Here is an 18893-nt window from a genome sequence, read left to right as displayed (position 1 = left end):
CTCAAGGAGTTTTTTTTTCCCCTTTCCGCTGTCACCTCTGGCTTGCTCATTGGAGATGGATTTTAAAAGAAAATTGTTATATCCCGATTTCCATAAAGCTTCTTGGTGTCAACGTCCATTCTAAAAGCACTAGTGTGTGTCAGTGTGAGTGTGCATGATGCACACCATGTGGTGTGGATGTAGGATGTGTGGAATACAGGATGTCTTCCCACCATCCCAGAATTCAATCTTTAGGGAGAGTAAAAATCTGTACACACTGTACAGTGCACTAGGAGTGTAACGGTAGCACGTGAAACAATACATTGTGTTGCGAACACTGTACGTGACCGTATGCATTGAGGAGATGGATGATACTGGCTGCGTTAATTTCGTTTGTTTGAATACAAAAAGGTCACCATTAATTTAACCCACACCATGTTTTCTTTAAACCAGCATTTTCTCCCAATTTGATCTTTTTCCACTTCCCACGTCCCGAGTAGGAGGCAAGGGAGGAAGTGCTAACTGTGCTCTTCCTCATACATGAGCTCATAGACTCCTATCATTGGCTAGTGATTGACAGGAGAGACAGTGTGTCAGTCTCCTAGTCACGGATGGCTGTGGTGTTGTCAGGACGGAGTCTTGTCCCATTCAGGAGCCTCCCACATCAGCATGTTTGACATCACAACCAAAGTCTTGGCTCTGAGTCTGTTGGTTTTCCCGATTTACACGTTTTACACCTCTGATTTTCTTTGTTTTGTTTTGGGGGTTTTTTGGACGCAAAGATTTATTTTTTTTGTGCAATTTCATAATTGTGGCTTAGCGGTTAAGGCTCTGGGTTACTGATCGGAAGGTCGGGGGTTCAAGCTGCCACTGTTGGGCCCTTGAGCAAGGCCCTTAACCGTCTCTGCTCCAGGGGGCGCTGTATCATGGCTGCACTCTAACCCCAACTTCCTGACATGCGAAGAAAAGAATTTCACTGTGCTCTACTGTATATGTGACCAATAAAGACTCATTATCATTATCATTAAATTCAAGGAAAATTCTTTCTTAGGACTGGTAAAACAAACAAACAAACAAAAGAAAAACAGGTTGTTCCATCTAAATAAATTTGTTCCCATTTAAAAGTTACTATGAGGTACTGTATTACATTTGAGACTGTTCAAACAGGTCCACTGTTGAAACCTAACCCCTCCCCTACAGAGCTACAGTAAGGTCATTCGTGTGTGTGTGTGTGTGTGTGTGTGTGTGTGTGTGTGTGTGCTATTGAATGGGTGAGAGACAGCAGGACGTACAGGGCTGAGTCATATTCATCAGAACATGTGGAAATTGAAGGTAATGTCACATTTCGATGTGTCATAGCAGGCAGAGATCACAGCTTTGAAGGGTTTCACAGTAACTGACTGACAATCTGATGTGACTAAGTGCTGCTCCATGAATCTTTCTCCCATCTGGCATTTTATAGAGTGGAAGCCCACCCCCCCCCCACCCCCCCCCCCCCCCCCCCGCCCGCCCCTTAAACTAGTGTGCCTTTTCTCCTTTTCTTTCTTTTTTTTTTTTTTTTAAATCATGTGCATCCCATTTTCTTTAGCTATTTCGTTTGCTAAATGAAATTCTACATTGATTAATGGGGTAACGAAGTATACTGTAGTGTGTTAAATGAGTTGTTTGGCCACAGTAACAGCAGACATGTTTGGCGCAGACCAAAGACAGCTTTTCAGGAGAAGCACCTCATACCAACTGTGAAGCACGGTCGTGAGAATGTTATGGTTGGGGTTGTTTCACTGCCTCAGAGACTGGACAGCTTGCATTCACTGATTCAACTGTGAATTCATCATATAAAACAGTGCTTGAAGATAATGTGAGGCCAACTGTCCAAAAGCTGAAGTTGAACCGAAAGTGGACCTTTAAACAGGATAATCCGACGTCAGAGACTGGTGGACAATTATGCAAAAACGCCTACATGAAGTCATTTCTGCTAAAGCGGGCAATACTAGCTTCTGAGGCCAAGGGTGTACTTACTTTTCCCACAGAAGAATATACCACATCTATTGATATTTCTGTTGAATAAATGATTGACAGTGCTCCTTTTACTTGTGGTTTTGTTCAAGTATATCAACTTGAGTAATAGGCACCGTTTCAAAGATGATGAAATGTTTGCTCGTCCAAATATGTGAAAAATAGACGCTGATTTCCATGGGGTGCACTTATTTTTTCACATGACTGTTTACAAGCGGATGCATAGTTACTTTGATACTATAAATAAAATAAGGTCCATTTGTACACTACTAGAGTGCTTCAGTGCCTCTATGGATGGATGATATGGACAGTTACAGCGTCTCGAACAACATACCCCAAATGCCCCCATCATCTGCCCCCCCCCCCCCCCCCCCCCCCTTCATATAAACCTCTTTTACACCAAACAGCAGGGGTACTTTTCTTGGAACGCCCTTATAAACTGAATTTAACAGCTTGTGTCCAGGCACCATGTCAGAAACATGCAGTAAAGATTTAAAAGGTAACGTATACTGCAGTTATTTATAAGTATGTGCACCTTTCTGGTAAGAAAACACTGAGTGAGACAGATGTGGAGGAGAGACCCTAAACAAAACCGTTACACACGCCAAACATCTCCACGTATACCACAGCGTAGGTTTCGCCTCACAGCTCAACGGGTTTTAGAGTTTGTACAGACATCCCAGCAGGCCTGATTGGCTAATAGCGAGGTCGTGTGATCCCTGGAGAGGATTTCACTGATTAAAGTGAGCTCACTGCTATCAGTGCGGTTCTGCTAAATCGCCAACTCACCCCTCTGCTTCGGGGAGTAGGGATATGACATCAGTAACCGGGAAAAATGATGCAAGCTGTATGTGTGTGTGTGTGTTGCAGATACCCAGCGAGGCTGTGTTGCAAAGCTGTCCTTCTCGTGTCCAATGAAAGGTCATTACTGTCTGTATGGGAAATCCAGCTTCTCGCTGTGCAGCCCTCAGCCCCACCTCTGGATACGGATCATGCTGCTCGCACTGCAGGTCAGTGTGTACGACTAATCAACACGATAAAAGCATTTACTGAGATTATCGGTGTGAACGTAAATCTTCAAGACCCTAGGGGGCGCTAATCACTTCACTCAAATCGCAGATGAGAAGTTCTTCAAAAACGGTATATCGGATCAACTTCAGTAACTCGGCTTCATCACACCGTCTCATCGTTGATTATTTTCCTAAAACAGAATGCCCCTAATTGTTTTATACCTTACATATGAGTAAGTTTTTCTCGTTTATTTGAGACAATCATATCACCAAAGTGCTAGTGGATTTTTGAGTGTGTGTGTGTGTCACTACAGAGCAAGACGGATGAAGCTCTGAGCTCTGAGGATGTGTGTGTGCAGCAGCTCAGGAGACTTTGGGAGAAAACACAGCTTAAAGGAGCTCACAGCTTCGAGCTGGCCATGACTCAAACTGCTGTGCCACAGAAGAAGGTAAGACAGGTGAAATATTACCTGTCTCTCTTTCATTATCTGTATATTTCCTCCACTTCCCTCCTTCATCCCGCTTGTCTCTCGCATCCTCACTTCACTTACCTAACCGTCACACAGGGGTGGATACAGGCTGCCTAACAGGAGCACCTGAAGGGCATTAACTTGTTGTTTTTCTACTATTACGCAACCCTCTTCTTTTATTTCGGAGCGCCTAGAGGGCACTTCATCCCGTTTTCTTGCACGTAAGAGAGCCGATAAGGCACCGTGTCTCGTTTTCTCCTTTGGAAGGACACCTAACAGGGTACTCGATCCTGTTTTCGCATCTGTAAGGGCACCCTGGTGGGCACTTTATCTCATTCTCTACAGTGTCTCATTTTCTCTACTGGAAGGGCACCTTATAGGGTACTTAAAGTTGTCACATACAGAATGTAGCAGCACCCTGGAGGGCACTCCATCACCTTTTTTTCACCCATTTGAAGGTCAGCCATCGGGGCACTTCATTACATTTTCTCCACCTATAGGGCACTTTATCACATTTTATCTCTCATACGGGGCACCCCTAGAGGGCAGGTTATCATGTCTTGAGCACCCTAGAGGGCATTTTATCACGATTTATCTAATGATGGAGCACTCTAGAGCACTTTATTGGGCACTTTATAGGGCACCCTAGAGGGCACTTTGTCACGTTTTGTCTATAATATGGGCCTCCCTAGATTGCACTTTCACAGGATTTTCTCAAGCATGGGGGTGCCTCCCTACCCCTTCCTGACCCCCTCGAGTCAACAAGCGCCATCGCATTTGTTTCATTTCCCGGATAAACATGAAGGTTGATCCCTCACTCCTAAATTCTCTGCATGCCTCTGTTCTCACCTATGACCTCTCTCCTGACACAAGGAAATCAAAACACGAGCGCAAATCACAATGAGGATCTTAGCTATTGCTACACAAAAGAGAACAGGCCACCACCTCCTACTACTTTTCTAGGCTCGCTTCACTTTAATGGACTCCTTTACATGGTATATATATCGCTAAGATGTCGGTACATCAGTACAGCAAAACAGTGTTCAACACATTATCGATACCCATCTGCCATTTTAAACCACATCGCTGTTGAATTCCGGATTCTGATTGGTCAGAAGGTCTTGATTCATTTTCTATAACGGCAGCTCTGACGATAATGCAGCTGCTTGATACGTTATCGTTTCTGTAGTATCGGCTCATTCACAGGAACTTGTGAATCAGTCCCTGACTGAGCACACTGCAGGACGCCCACGCTGCTGGATTTATTTATTGTTGTTACAGAATGAGGAAAGCAACCCGGCGGTTATGGTTCGTTTCACGTCTTCGTTTCACGTCTTGGTTGCGTAAGCAAGCTCGTTTCTCTACACCAGACGTCATGGAAGTGGAAATAAATTATGTCTACAAGGCGAACCCAGCTGTTACTTTGCCTTCTCATCTCTCCTGTCGCTTTCTATCTTATCATAAAAACTAAGAGCAGTCCGTCTTCCTCGAGCGTGATTTACTGTACGCAGGTTGAGAATGTGCCAACCGTATGGAACATGTGTGTGCCGTTAAGTGCTTTTCGATTAAATTCCACAAGTACTAAAGTATATACATCTAAATCCATCTAAATCTAAAACCTAAATGAAATCCTTTGGGGGCGTTTCAGAAAAAAAACGCCAAGTTCTAACACTCCCCCACACCCACCCCTCTCAGGAATACTCATAAACTCCATTTCTAAAAAGATAAAAGGTCCTAGTATTGCCATAACATCGCCCTGCCTCGGCGTGGCCCTGTGATTTATTGTCTGTCCTGCTCTCGAAGGCCGGCGTTCACCGTAAACATCTGCAATCGACTATCGGGGTCCGAAATGGCCTGGCTGCAGCGCTCGGTGAGCTCCTAATAAACACTGTACCGTACCAAGCCTCTCTTATCACTGGAGCTCTGTTCCGTGTTTCAAACCATGTGTTGCTGATAACCTCGGGCTCTTCACTTAATCCGATAAGCAACACTGCCATGACGTGATCCTTTCCCATTCCCATGCCAATTAATGATCTTTTTGCTCTGCTTTAAGATGACTGTCCACCCAAGCTCATTTCTGACCTCACATGTGGCTCCTTTTTCATCTTCTTCCACCGACCATGGACACTTTTTATTTGTTTCTTCCTGTGATAGCTAATGTCTGGACAGGAGCATCACAGCCCCGTGATATACGCTGATGGGTCAAAAAGAAGACAGAACTTGCTGCTAATGAGAGAAAACTGGCTTGCACAACACACACACACACACACACACGGGAGGCAGTGTAATCAGTGATGGAAAGAGTACAAAACACACTGATTTGAGTAAAAGTACTGCTACTGTAGTAATAATTCATTTGAGTAAAAGTGAAAATAGTGATGAAAATTACTCGGGAGTAATTAAGTCGTCTGGTATTTAAAAAACGCTCGAGTAATTACTTTTTCGTAGTTTGTCGACTAATTATCTAACTTAGCCAAGAGCTGTTGAGGTTTCATTCGCTTGCTAGGTCATGTTAATTCATTCCTGACATCAGAATGACGCTTTGAGATGCTTTATGCTAGTCTAGCTCACTCAGCTAGCTAATAGCTTGCCTGTACATGTCTATTGAGCTATAAAACGCTGATATTTCCATGCCCAAGAGAACTGATTAATTAGGACATTGTTCGGTATCTGTCGCAGACATTGCTGCAAAGCATTTGGCGCCTGAAGCGTAGACTTTAGTTTGATGGAATGTCATTATTTCAAATCTGCACATGCTGTCTTGTAATTGACTGACAAACTACCGGGTTTACAAGGTTTACATACATGTAGTCAAGCACTGCAAGACCAGTACATGTTGTTTGTTAGTTTCTACCCCTGCGCGTAAAACTTATTAATCCCAGCACGTAGTCTCTATTAGGATTTTCTTTTCAAATTAGCAGCAGCCCGAAAAGAACCCACGTCACACCCCTATTCGTCACTGGATTCCTGTATGGACGGCCGCGTCAAATTCTCACGTACAAGACCTTGTCTGGAATAACATACCCCCCCCACCCCCCACCCACTTCAACTCTGTCCTAGACGTGTATGTTCCCTCTCGCAACCTGCACGCCTGGTAGTGCCTACTCAGCGAGGCATGAGGTCCCTTTCCAGACCTTCAGGGCCCGTCCCTTTTCAACTTTGTAGACTCTCACACCAATGGTAGCAGAGCTGCCATGCAAGGTGCTAGCTTGCCATCGGGAGCAACTTGGGGTTCAGTGTCTTGCCCAAGGACACTTCGGTACGTAGAGTCACGTGGGCCGGGACTCGAACCTCCAAATCTACGATTATGGCCAACCCGCTCTACCACCTGAACCCGCTCTAGCACTACTCGTATTGTTCTCCGCTTGATATATCGCTTTGCTTGTATTTCCTCATTTGTACGTCACTTGGGATAAAAACCGTCTGCTAAATGAATAAATGTAAATGCAAATCGTGGCTCTGCTTTGGTGGACTCTGGCCAGGAATTCTCGTAAATGGCCTACACAGACACCCAAACAGAGCGACTCGTTTACTCCTCTGCAGCCCATCAGAACACTAAATATCAGTCTGTCGAAAGGAAGCTCGGACTGAAAGTGGGGATAAAACTCCATAGACGCTCATACTTTCTGGACGTAATCCAATAGTGTATGTATTTTAAACAGCACTGGGAGATGTTATCAGTCTGAGAGAGAGAGAGAGAGAGAGAGAGAGAGAGAGAAAGAGGGGGTTTTGAGGAGTAGAACAATTCCCATTTGCCTGAACAGTTCCAGAAATGCTATGACGGCTCCATACATCTTTATATGAAGAAAGTTTTTCTGATTAGAGTGCAGGGAGAAAAAGAGCTGCTGGAGGTCTTCACTGGAGGACTTTACTCTTTATACCATATTGAAGGCATTAGAACTATGCCGTCTTGGCAATGACACATCATGGGATACGGGCAGTAAATAAAATAAATAAATAAATAAATAAAAACCAGCAGAGCCATGTGGGGGCTTTCATTGTTTTATTTCACTGTGTGTTTACTGTGATAAGATGCGTTACATATGTATGTGTAAAAAGAGAACGAGTACAAAAGAAACACAATACTCCCCAACTGGACGAGTGGGTCAAGTTTTCCAGAAGAATCCATCACACATAGAAGGAGACCATCTGTCTCTTGGATTTCATTTACAAATTATACCATGCAGGGGTGAAACGAGAGCAGGCCTCCGGATCCCTCGACTCGTTCCTTCTTCCCCGAACCCCCCGAACCTGAGAACAAGGCTTTGGGGGCTTTGGGATTAACGCATATGTCAGTGTCGACATGTTTCCACGTGCATATCAGGAATATTTAGTGCTAACGTACAGCTCGTAGTTTGGAGAGTGGAGCGCGATGCCCGTCAGCACATCTCTGATATTTCTCAGTAAGGTGTCTGTGGATACAAGATGAAGTGACTCACCGGATTCGGTTTCCTGTTCGTCATCTGCTTTCGTGAGTCACTTGGAGTTATCAGTGTATCAGCGAGTCGTGATAAGAAAACACATGCTACTGTTGCATTCGTGTGCTCCATGGGAACTCAGACATTTAGTATTTAGTTTAATGCTAAAAGACAGGTCAGTGCTAGTTGCAGTTCCCAGGAAAGTCTAGTAGCTTTCACATTAGAGCTGTAACTAAATACAATACATTATTCAAATACAATATGAATATTGATAGTGTGTTCTAAGCAAATCCATATATGAATAGATTACTTGCTGAGACTAGAGGTGAGAATAAGAACTGGGATACCACTTGGGAGGGTTGAAGGTCACAGGACAAAGAAAGCTCATTAGCGTGAAGGTGATTCGCTGCATAATGCGTTTAAAAGGTTCATTCATTCACACTTGGTAACTACCTGGTCAGCAGGGCTTTTTCAGAACGTGTGGGGGTCCTACGCAACACCTTACACCTTACTATAGCCATAGCTAGTAGTAACACCCAAGCAACTTAATGCGTCTTAGCCTAACTAACCTTCATGATTAAAATTCTTTGTGATCTTACTTTAATGATCAATTTATTTAAGTAAACATTCTTTTTTTTTATTCTTTTTACACTACACTGTGTAGCCCCCTGTGACCGCCTGTGATACATTTTTGCCAAATGATAGTAAAAAGTTTTCTTGTTGTCGTTTTGTTTGTTTGAATATCAGTTATAAAAATGAAGGTGCCCCCTGGTGGTCCGGGGTCCTAAGCGACCACTTGTACCGCTTATAGTAAGAAACGGCCCTGCTGGTCAGGGTCACGTGGTTTAAAAGACTACTCCTTAACACAACCCACCCCCGGGTGCTCCAGTTCAGGGTCGCTACAGTGGATCACCCGTCCGCATATTTTGATTCTAACACAGGTTTTACACCAGACGCCCTTTTGATGCCACCCTCCCCATTTTCCAGGCTTGGGACCGGCACTGAGAGTGCACTGGCTTTTGCAACGCTTTTTAAAAAAACACACCTCTCCTCTAGTTGAGATTAATTGAAACCGTCAGAGCCAGAATTTACACAGTATGCACCGACAGCGCTGGTATTTCTACTTCTGGGTTTTTCCATTGTCTCCAGAGGCATAGTAGTCGGGTTCATATTAAATTCCTTACACTGGATTTCTCACTCGTTCTAGCCACATTTTAGGTCTCCAAAACGGGATTTTCTATCTTTATACACTTAACTACTTCCCTTATAAATCTCCCTGAAAACCATTCAATGTTTCAGACAGCCGTACAGTTACTGCAGTTTTGCAGTGTTGATTTTTCTTTAAGTACACTAATCCAGTTAAAGGACTATACTAGTGTTAAAATATGGCCAGAGAAATAAAAAAATCCGTGTGCTGCTGCTACAGTAATCTGGTCTTACTGGTGTAGATCTACATATAAGTCCCAAGTGTGTCTTGGCATTTTAGTGCCATTATGTCATGTATGTTCCTTTAATTCATTCACACTGAACTTCCCAGGAAAAAAATGTCACACTTAGGGAGGTTTATTCACCCAGGCCCTTACATGATTTAATGTTCTAAATTATTCATGCTGATCATCATCGTTTCAGCACTTTCCTACTCATACGATTGCATTTGAGAGCTAAATCTCATCCCTGGACCGTATTCTGTTTCATGGATATTTGATATGCAGTCAATGCTTAAGACTTGACTAAATTGGGATTGTTTGGCTTGAGACTCTGGACTCAACTCGGACTTTAAGGCTTGGGAACTTTGGTTTTTGAGTCTGAATCCATGACTTGGGATGCTGAAATAGGCTCCAAGCTTGGGGCTCTGAACTCAACTTTGACTTTAGGGCTTGGGACTCTTGGACTGGATTTGGATTCCATGGATTGGGTTTCTGGAACCATGTCACTTTTAAGATTGGACCCTCAGACTCGACTGTGAATTTAATCGGACTTTAAAGATTGAAACTCTGGGCTCACTTCGGACCTTAAGGCTTGGGGACTTTGGTTTTTGAGTCTGAATCCTTGAATTGGGATGCTGAAATAGACTCAGGCTCTTGAGCTTAGGACTCTGGACTCAACTTTGACTGTAGGGCTTGAGACTGGATTTGGATTCTTTGATTTGGGTTTCAGATCTCCACTCAGACTTTAAGGATTAGAACCCTTGTACTTATCTCGGATTATAGGTCTTGAGACTCTGGACTCGATTTGGATTCTTTGGTTTGGGATTCTGGAACCACTTGAACTTTAAAGATTTGAACCCTGCACTCAAGTGTGAATTTAAGGCTTGGAATTCAAGACTTAACTCAGACTTTAAAGATTGGGACTCTGGGCTCGGTACAAACTTTAGGGCTTGGAAAACTAGATCTGAATCTCAGTTTGAGTTCAGAAAGCTGAACTTGCCTCAGACTCTAAAGAAGTGGTCACCAACCCTGATCCTGGAAATATACCTTCCTGCAGGTTTCATCTCCAACCAAAATCTAACACACCTGTTTTAGTTGACCGAGAACTTCTTAAGGCAATAATTAGATGGTCAGGTGGGCACAATTATGGTTGCAGTTAAAGTCTTCAGGAAGATCGATCTCTAGGAATGGTCTCTAGGTTGGTGATCATTGCTCTAAAGCTTATGACTCTGGATATAACTAGGGCTCTAGGGTTTGCAACTCTTTACTCAACTCAGACTTTATCACTTGGGACTCTGAACTTGACTTGCACTTTAGGGTTTTAGGACTTTGCATTCAACTCATAGTGGACAATCTGGGCTTTTCTAAGTCACTAATTCACAAGTTCCCAGCCCACTTCTCAAAGTAGATCGTTCCACGGGTCCATCCTTCAATTTTTATAACTATGTGTTCGCATGGGTTTTCCTTGTAGTTGCTCAAGGTCTGGAAATGTAAAGAAGCATGTTCGGAAAACAGTCATTTGAAAAGCCCAGGCCATTAATCACCAAACATAAAATGCCATGCCAAAAATCTTGGCGTTTTTTTTCTTAGACTTCACATTTACTAAGCGAATACCATGTGTCGATCAAAGAAAGTTTTGTTCAGCCTAAAGCAAATCATCCCTGCCTTCATCTCATCCTGCATCGATTATCGCAACTCTATACACAGCTGACACCATTCATCTTTGTCTCAATTACAGCAAACACACAATGCTGAACCACATTAACCCAGATTTTGCTCCTGAACACTAGCTACCAGTCCTTCGCAGAATCTAGTTTGAGGTTGTATTGTTTGTTTTGAAAGTCTTTAATGGACTGGTACCTACTTACACCGCTCATCTACTCTGTCTTTACTCCAACCCTCAAATCACTTCCTTCTGGCTTCTCTGTGGTCTTGACTAAAGGTTTGTCCCTTACATCTGTGATTTTGAGTCTGTATTTAAGGGTTTACTTGTATGTTGTGTATACAGGTTGTCCACAAAAGGCTTGATGATGCTCTGGTGTTTACTGTCCTTCACGTTCTCGTATACAGTCCAAGTCGATCATCGTGGAGCCGAAACAGAACTCATCAGAATTCAGTTCCTAGGCATCATCATCATTACAGTCTCTGTAGACAAAGTCGCATATTTTTGATTAACGACTGGGCTCTAACCTTGGACAGCTGAGTTTTAATTTGACCTCCGCTAGCCTACGTGAACCAGGTCATAAATTCCCACTGGAGTTTACAGGGCAGTATTTAAGCTAGCTCAGTGGTAGATTTGTTCTAGGTTCTAGATGCTCTTCTTCCGATACACACACGTTTACCCTTTCTCTTTCCCACACATGGTTCTTATTTAGTTCTGTGCTGTTGTGTCTTTTTTTCTCATTGCTAATGCATTAGCAGTACTTTTTCAGATGAGGTTTTAGGTTTTTGAGTCTAAACAGAATGGTGAATTACCATTTCCTGTCACTTAGTGTGACATAAGCATAGACCGCACACCCTTCCTTCCTGTCCTGTCAAGTAGACAGCCCTAGAGATGTTCTGTCCTCAACTACCTTAATTCATAAGTAAATATTACGCGAATTGCCTCACAGATCATTATAAGCATCGTCATTAATTTGTTAAAGGCACCCCAAAACATGTGTAACACCGATGTCGCATCTTACTGGGAACATAGTGGGATTAAATGTTATGATCTCTTTTAAAATACCCCAGGGGTAAACACACTGTTTCATATTTAAACTTATGGGACTGACTTTGTGGTCGATAAATCCTCTTTAGATAGATTAGCATTCATCTGGAAGCTCTAATGCCATCCAGATTCTTCCAAAAGGATTTCCTCGGGCGCCATTTTTCCCTTTTGTATACAATATACTATTGTTTCGGGATCTGAGAGCTAGCTTTAGCCTGCCTGGTGTGTGATTAGTTCAGAGTAGTGCTGTCTCCTTCTCGGAAAGATGGAGTATATTGCTCATACAATTGTGTGAGCTTGTAAATGGAGAGCGTGAAGGTGGCTGAGACGTGGCCTTAAGGTGAGCGGTAGTTTATCATCATCAGGAAAACTTTCCTGTGACTCAAGAGACCAGAGTTTTGACTCCAGTTGGTAGTTACTGCGTTCGTGTTGTCGAGTTGCTACGCGGTTAGTTAATATAAATGATATTGTGCCAGTTGGAAAAAAATATGACCGTGAATCAAAGTCTTAGGCGCACAGAGAAAAGAAGAAACCCAATGGTGTAACGGCCCTCTGGGGCAAAATGTGCTAACGTTCTTGGAAAGATGCTCAAAAATCTTGTTTTACCTGCCCTTCATTTCCAGTGAATTTCGACTGGGTGACATAATAGCCTTACTTCTTGGCTTTGATTTCTTTGCAAACACTTGAAGCCCCAAGCAATCTACTTGTGTAAAATATTAAAAAGCGTTTCTTTGATATAAAACTCGAGCGTTGTGTTAGACATCCATCGAAGTGTGAATAAAAAGTAACGTGCATAAATAGATCAAAATAAACATCATAAAAATACCGCCGAGTTTACTGATCAGACATATCTGAGAACTGTCCAGATGGGCGGGGCTTAATAGTCTAATGTCCGTCTCTCGCACATTATATTAGACTTCAGAGCGGGGGGAAATGCAGTCTGTTTCCTCAGTCCATATATTCTATATAATGATTATTATTTTATGGCTTAAAGGCAAATGCTAATGTTTAAAGACAGTGGTCAAGACTGGCAACTTTGAGGCATGTGTAACAAGGGAGCCTCGGGAGAAGTATTAGGATCCATACATAGTTTATTAGTCAACATCCGAACTCTTAAGCCAGAAGACGGTTCAAAAATCAGTACTAAATTCAGTATTATAAAGCAATCCTCAAATCCAGAACCAGGCAGGAATAATCATTCCAAAATCATTACAGCAGGGTCAAAATACATGCAAAGCAGAAAAACATACCAACAAGGCTTAGAACTTACTCACTGAATCCAAAGGCAGGACTGCTTTTATATATAAAACAAGACCAGGAAGTGAATAATCAGAACTCGAGAGAGGTTGCCCTCCGTGGACAGGAAGGGGTGAGGAGCGACAGTGTGACCCACATAGAGGTAATGTTAATAATCCGATTGTCGTCCAGAAAATCCACTTCGATTTGTGTGGAACTCGACTCTGAATACGAGGAACTTTCCCTGTGTAAATATTGATGTTGAACTGAAGTTGCCGATTTAATTCTGAATACGTTTCAACGCACTTACCCTTCTATATTCAGGTCTTAATGACTACGAAACGGTGTTGTCTGAGAGAAATGGTGTTTCCAATCCCATTGCTTTGCACAATTCCTGAAGCAGGGGGGGCATTAATTATTGGCAAGTGGGTTATAAATAGTGTCAGGAATTTAAAGATAATTGAGGCGACTTGGGTTTCCACGTTTCCTGCGTACCTCTGAGCTTCCTTAAACAGCCCAAAGGTCTAAACTATTGTGTGCTGTTTTATTTATTTAATTTTTGTGATAGGTTTTTATTACCTACAGTCCGGGAGAAATGTGAAATGCATCTGTTAATAAAAAAAAAAATAAAAAAAAGTAACTTTAATATTATGATTGCAAGAGATTTATTATGACCTCTTAATGCTTCATGGGAGTAAAAAGTCATCGCTTGTTTTTAAAGCCTGCAGCCAGTTGGATTTTATTTATGGTTTAATGTGGGGACACTGAACTGATCTGACAGATAAAGCAGCACTGTCATTTCTCTCTCTTAGACTCATTTCCTGGTGTTCTACACACTCACACACTCCTCCTGTGTTGCAGGACTTGGACAGTCTGCAGATCCACCTGGAGGAGGTGCGCTTCTTTGACCTCTTTGGCTACAGTGAGGAGGAGGGAGGCTGGCTGTGCTTCATGTGCAACAACCCAGAGAAAGCCACTGGTAAATTGTGTTCCAGATTTATTTTCAGATCATTAAAATTTTATCTAGTGCCCGTAGGTCCATCAGCCGGATTATGGTCAATGGTCTGCATTTATATAGGGCTTTTTTTTAACCTTAGCATTCCAAAGCGCTTTACACTGGTTCTCATTCACCCATTCACACACACACACTCACACACACACACACACACACCAATGCTAGCATAACTGTCATGCAAGGCGCTAACTTGCCATCGGGAGCAACTTGGGGTTCAGTGTCTCGCCCATGGACACTTCGGCACGTGGAGTCACATGGGCCGGGAATCGAACCGCCAACCCTACGATTAGTGGACGACCCGCTCTACCACCTGATCCACAGCCGCCAAAGGAGCCAAACATCCATCCGAGGTCAAAAAACCCTTTAACGTGCTCATAATTTAAACTGCACCTTTTCCCCCCAGTGTCACAAACGACTCGTTCAATGATCCGTTCTAAATGATTCGTTCTAAACTCCTCCTTTCAGAGAGCATACTCCGTTCTGATCGGTCAGACGTCCCAGTCTGTCGTGATTGGACTATCGCTGTCAGCGTGTGTCCAAAAAAGGAAACGCCCACTACCGTAACGACTTTCAGCTCCGTCTGAAAAAAATGAAGACCAGAGGCGGGGCTTTTTGTTACAAACCTCCGTAGGTTAGTACAGGAAGTAAAATCTGGAATCACTAACGACTCGATTCATCTGTTCAGAATCGATTCCTTTTTTAGGACTCGATAACTCTGTTTGTCGTGCGCTTTGATTGTTGAAACTTTGCAGACTTTTTACATTCACAAACGGATACGTATATAACACACTGCATGGAGGGGGATATCTGAAAAACCATCATGGGTGCACTTTAAAATTTAAACGTCAATGTGACCAAGCCTTCTTTACATATCTGTTTTTCCAACCAAAATTCTGATTGGCTAGAAGGTGTAAATTGTTGATAGTGAAGTTTTCAGTATGGAGATGATTATTTAAGATGTGTAGAAGGAGTGTCAGCGCTTTGCAACAGTTTTTGACTCATTTTTAATAAAAAAAAATAATCAACCACAGTACGGTAACTAGTAGTTACCAAGTAGTTACCGGTAGTTACTCCCAAATAGTTCGGAATGCTGACATTCATCATTCTGGTTCCACCGTCCTGATGGTCTGCAGAACAAAACAGGAAATGAAAAGGAAAAGTGCAGCAGAAAGGAAACCCCCCCAGTAAGGAAATGGACTGAGCTAGAGGAAAGACAAATAGGAACATTAGTCTGTTTTGTCAGGGCTGGAAACACCTGAGAGATTTAACGGACTTGATAACTGCCCCTGTCTTAGAGCTAATGCATGTTACGTTCTTATACAATTTCCTATCCTTTCAAACTGTGACATTATAGCACACGCAATACATTTAGAACCGGGCCTACTTGTTATTTCTGGACGTCTGCTACATAACATACCTAATAATGTAGGATTAAAGCAGTGCACTGGATGACAAAATATCAGAGCCTGAAAATCAGGCACTATATAATGACCTGGTCTTAGTGTTGGACAAAGCGGATGGTAAAGAACGAGAAGAAGAACGAGGACGAGGAGGAGAAAGAGTAGAATTGAAAGGAGAAGGAGGAGGAGAAGAAGACGTCGATGATGGATGAGAAGAAGAAGGAATAGGAGGAGGAGGAAGCCAAGAAAAAATGAAGAAAGGACAAAGGGGATAGACAGTGAAAAGGAAGATGACAGGAGAAGAAGAAGATGAGATCAATCACGATCGAGGAGGAGAAGAAGAGGTTGACGAAGGACGAGGAGAATGAAGGAGTAGGAGGAAATAAACAAATAATTAAGAGTGAAAAAGGGAGTAGACGGTGAAAGAGAAGATGATGAGGTAGAGAAGATGGAAAAGAAGAGGAAGGAGAGGGAAGAATATCTGAATAAGGTGTACTAGAAGAAGAAAAATTAGTAGAAGAAGAAGGTGGAGGAAAAGAATAAGGCTTAGTTGAAGAACGGCTGTTTTGTCTCGCGGCTGATGTCGCGGAGACGGTCTTGACATTTTCAAAACGAAAATAGTCCCCTTGCGCACGTTCACGTCTTGGTGTGGCAGTGTTTCTGATTTGTTGCACTGTTTTGCGGATTTGCTCAAGCATCCAGTCCAAGTTTTTAACACCGGTTTTACATTTCACGAACTAGTCAGCATGAGAGTTAGGAAACTCTCGCACACCAGCGTGAATACACACAGTGAAGTCTTGGCAGTTTTTAAAAAGGCAGGTGAAATGTATGCGTCCTTCGCATCGCGTCAGATCTCAATGCGGTGTTTGTGGTTTAGACCGGTCGAGGTCTTCCGTCACCTCACACCTCTGAGCGATGGCCTAACCGTCTGTTCAGAAAAACTGGTCCTGGGTCAGCAGTATCTTCGTGTTTCAAACCACGAAACTACTGTAGCTCTGAGGTTGTTACCAAGCAGTTTCATACAATATTCTTTCAGCTGCGAGATGTTTGAGGTTTTTCTTGCATGTACTGCCCATTTCAAATCCCCCCACAACTTGTCAATGGGATTCAAATCCAGGCTTTAACTCGGCCATTCCGCAACCCTCCGTTCTTCTTTTTGAGCCGGGACTTGGTGGATTTGCTCGTGTGCTTAGGATCATTATCCTGTTTAAAGGCCCACTTTCGGTTCAACTTTTGGACAGTTGGCCTCACATTATCTTCACAGTTGAATCAATGAATGCAAACTGTCCAATCTCTGAGGCAGTGAAGCAACCCCAAACCATAACATTCCCACCACCGTGCTTCACAGTTGGTATGAGGTGCTTCTCCTGAAAAGCTGTCTTTGGTCTGCGCCAAACATGTCTGCTGTTACTGTGGCCAAACAACTCTATCTTTGATTCGTCTGTCCAGAGCACATTATTCCAAAAGGCCTGGTCTTTACCTGTATGCTCATCGGCAAAGTCTTGCTTTAATGTTCTTTTTAGACAGCCAAGGCTTTTTCCTGGCATGCCTCCTATGCAGGTCAAATTTGTGCAATCTCTTTCTGATTGTAGAAGCATGCATTTTGAGACTAACTCTCAGATCCTGTGAAGAAATTTTTTGTGGTTCTTCGAGACTTCTTTTTGCATCAGACGGGCTGCTCTTGGGCCGAATTTGCAGGGACGTATTTGTCCTGGAAAAACTGGCCGTCGTTTGAAATCTGCACCACTTGTGGGTGATTTTCCGTACTGTGGAATGATGTATGTCAAATAATTTGATCTTTTTAAATCCCTGGCCAGACTCATAGGCATTCACAACCTTTTTTCTGAAGGTTTTCCAGAACTCTCTAGATCTTGGCATGATGACAGCACACACCTCAATAACACAGGGAACACCAGACACTAGATATGAGAGGGGTATAAATAATGTTAATTTTAATTGTGACATTAATGAAAATCAATAGATAAATAAATGTGAGACACACGGAAAAATAGGGGCCGCAAAAAGGTGGGGGGAGGGGCTACACAAATAGATAAATAAGGGTATCCATCAGCAGAGATCATAACGACTCTATCAAAAGAATCGTCTCCTGGCAAGTTTCAGTAGTTCATGATTGAGCACCATGGATTCCGGCTGTAGACAACTGTCAGTCACTGTCTGATAACGGACGGTACTGATTGCACGTACGTCCATATTGCTATGGGACGTAACTATCCAACAACTTGATCAAGCTTGATGCCAGTAGCAGATGTGTTCCACACCCAGTAACCTTTCATGTTATTATTAATAATAATAATAATAATAATAATAATAGCCTCATACTGTAACTCACTCGTATGAAAGTAAAAAACACACATTCCCACTTTTTGGGGTTTCATGGGCTCCTCCCAACTCTCATTGTGAAAAATTTGTAAAAATCAGCAAGACTGTTCATTTGATTCTTTTCACGTCATCTTCTACTGCATTCTCGTCACGTTGGAGTTCTAGACAGATCGAACCGGTGTTCTGCGACGCTGATCTGAAGGCTGCGAGTTTATATACCGCTTCATTTAAATCTACATCGTTTTGGATAAAATCAGTCACAGAAATAAAGACGTACGTCCTAGTAATTACAGGCTTCCGATTTGTTAAAAAAAAAAAAAAAAAACATTCACGTATTCCTCAAGTTGGTCATTCCCAAACTATTTCAGCTAAATTTAAATCATGAATGGTCTGTTATTTCAGAAAAATGGTGCCCTTAGTCTTGAAAGCTCTGACTTGCCAATGTGTGATGTTACATCATAAACACACCTGGCGGGGGGCGGAGGGCGGGGGGGGGGGGGGGGGGGGGGGGTGTAATGACTGGATGTAAAGCTTTCCATCCACACACCGGTGAAAGACATTAAAGCCGTGTTTATTTCCATAGAAACAACGGTCGAAATTGCCATGGATTTGAGTTGACGTGAACGCGCTGTCGCTCCCTGTTCGTCTAGAAGCTGTACGTTTAAAACCTTGCGGTTTTGTGCCCACGTCTTCTGGCAAAAGAGCGGCTTCTGTACGTATAAAAGTGCAGAGAAATAATCGGAAAGAAAATAGTCTTGGGTATCTAGTTAAAGCGTGAATCTGTTAACCACACCCTGTTTCTGAGGTACGAGCCAATAGAAATGCACGTGTGGAAAGCGCAGTCATGGAACAAACGAACAGACGGCACGGAC

At 42.9% G+C, this 18893-nt stretch overlaps 1 protein-coding gene across 2 annotated transcripts in view; it reads left to right on the top strand.

The window, feature by feature from the left end:
• The window catches only part of veph1 (ventricular zone expressed PH domain-containing 1), a 91851-nt gene that overhangs the window by 50438 nt on the left and 22520 nt on the right, over positions 1 to 18893 (top strand). For both annotated transcript variants that reach the window (XM_017465734.3, XM_017465731.3), the window contains exons 10-12: positions 2866 to 3005; positions 3320 to 3454; positions 14128 to 14245. In XM_017465734.3, coding sequence (XP_017321223.1) covers positions 2866 to 3005; positions 3320 to 3454; positions 14128 to 14245 — 393 coding nt within the window. The remainder of the gene's footprint in view (positions 1 to 2865; positions 3006 to 3319; positions 3455 to 14127; positions 14246 to 18893) is intronic.

This window comes from Ictalurus punctatus, chromosome 4, assembly GCF_001660625.3.
Source record: "Ictalurus punctatus breed USDA103 chromosome 4, Coco_2.0, whole genome shotgun sequence".
Classification (NCBI taxonomy): Eukaryota; Metazoa; Chordata; class Actinopteri; order Siluriformes; family Ictaluridae; genus Ictalurus; species Ictalurus punctatus.
The sequence above is the reverse complement of the archived record's forward strand: the minus strand, read 5'-3'. Positions and strand labels throughout refer to the sequence as shown.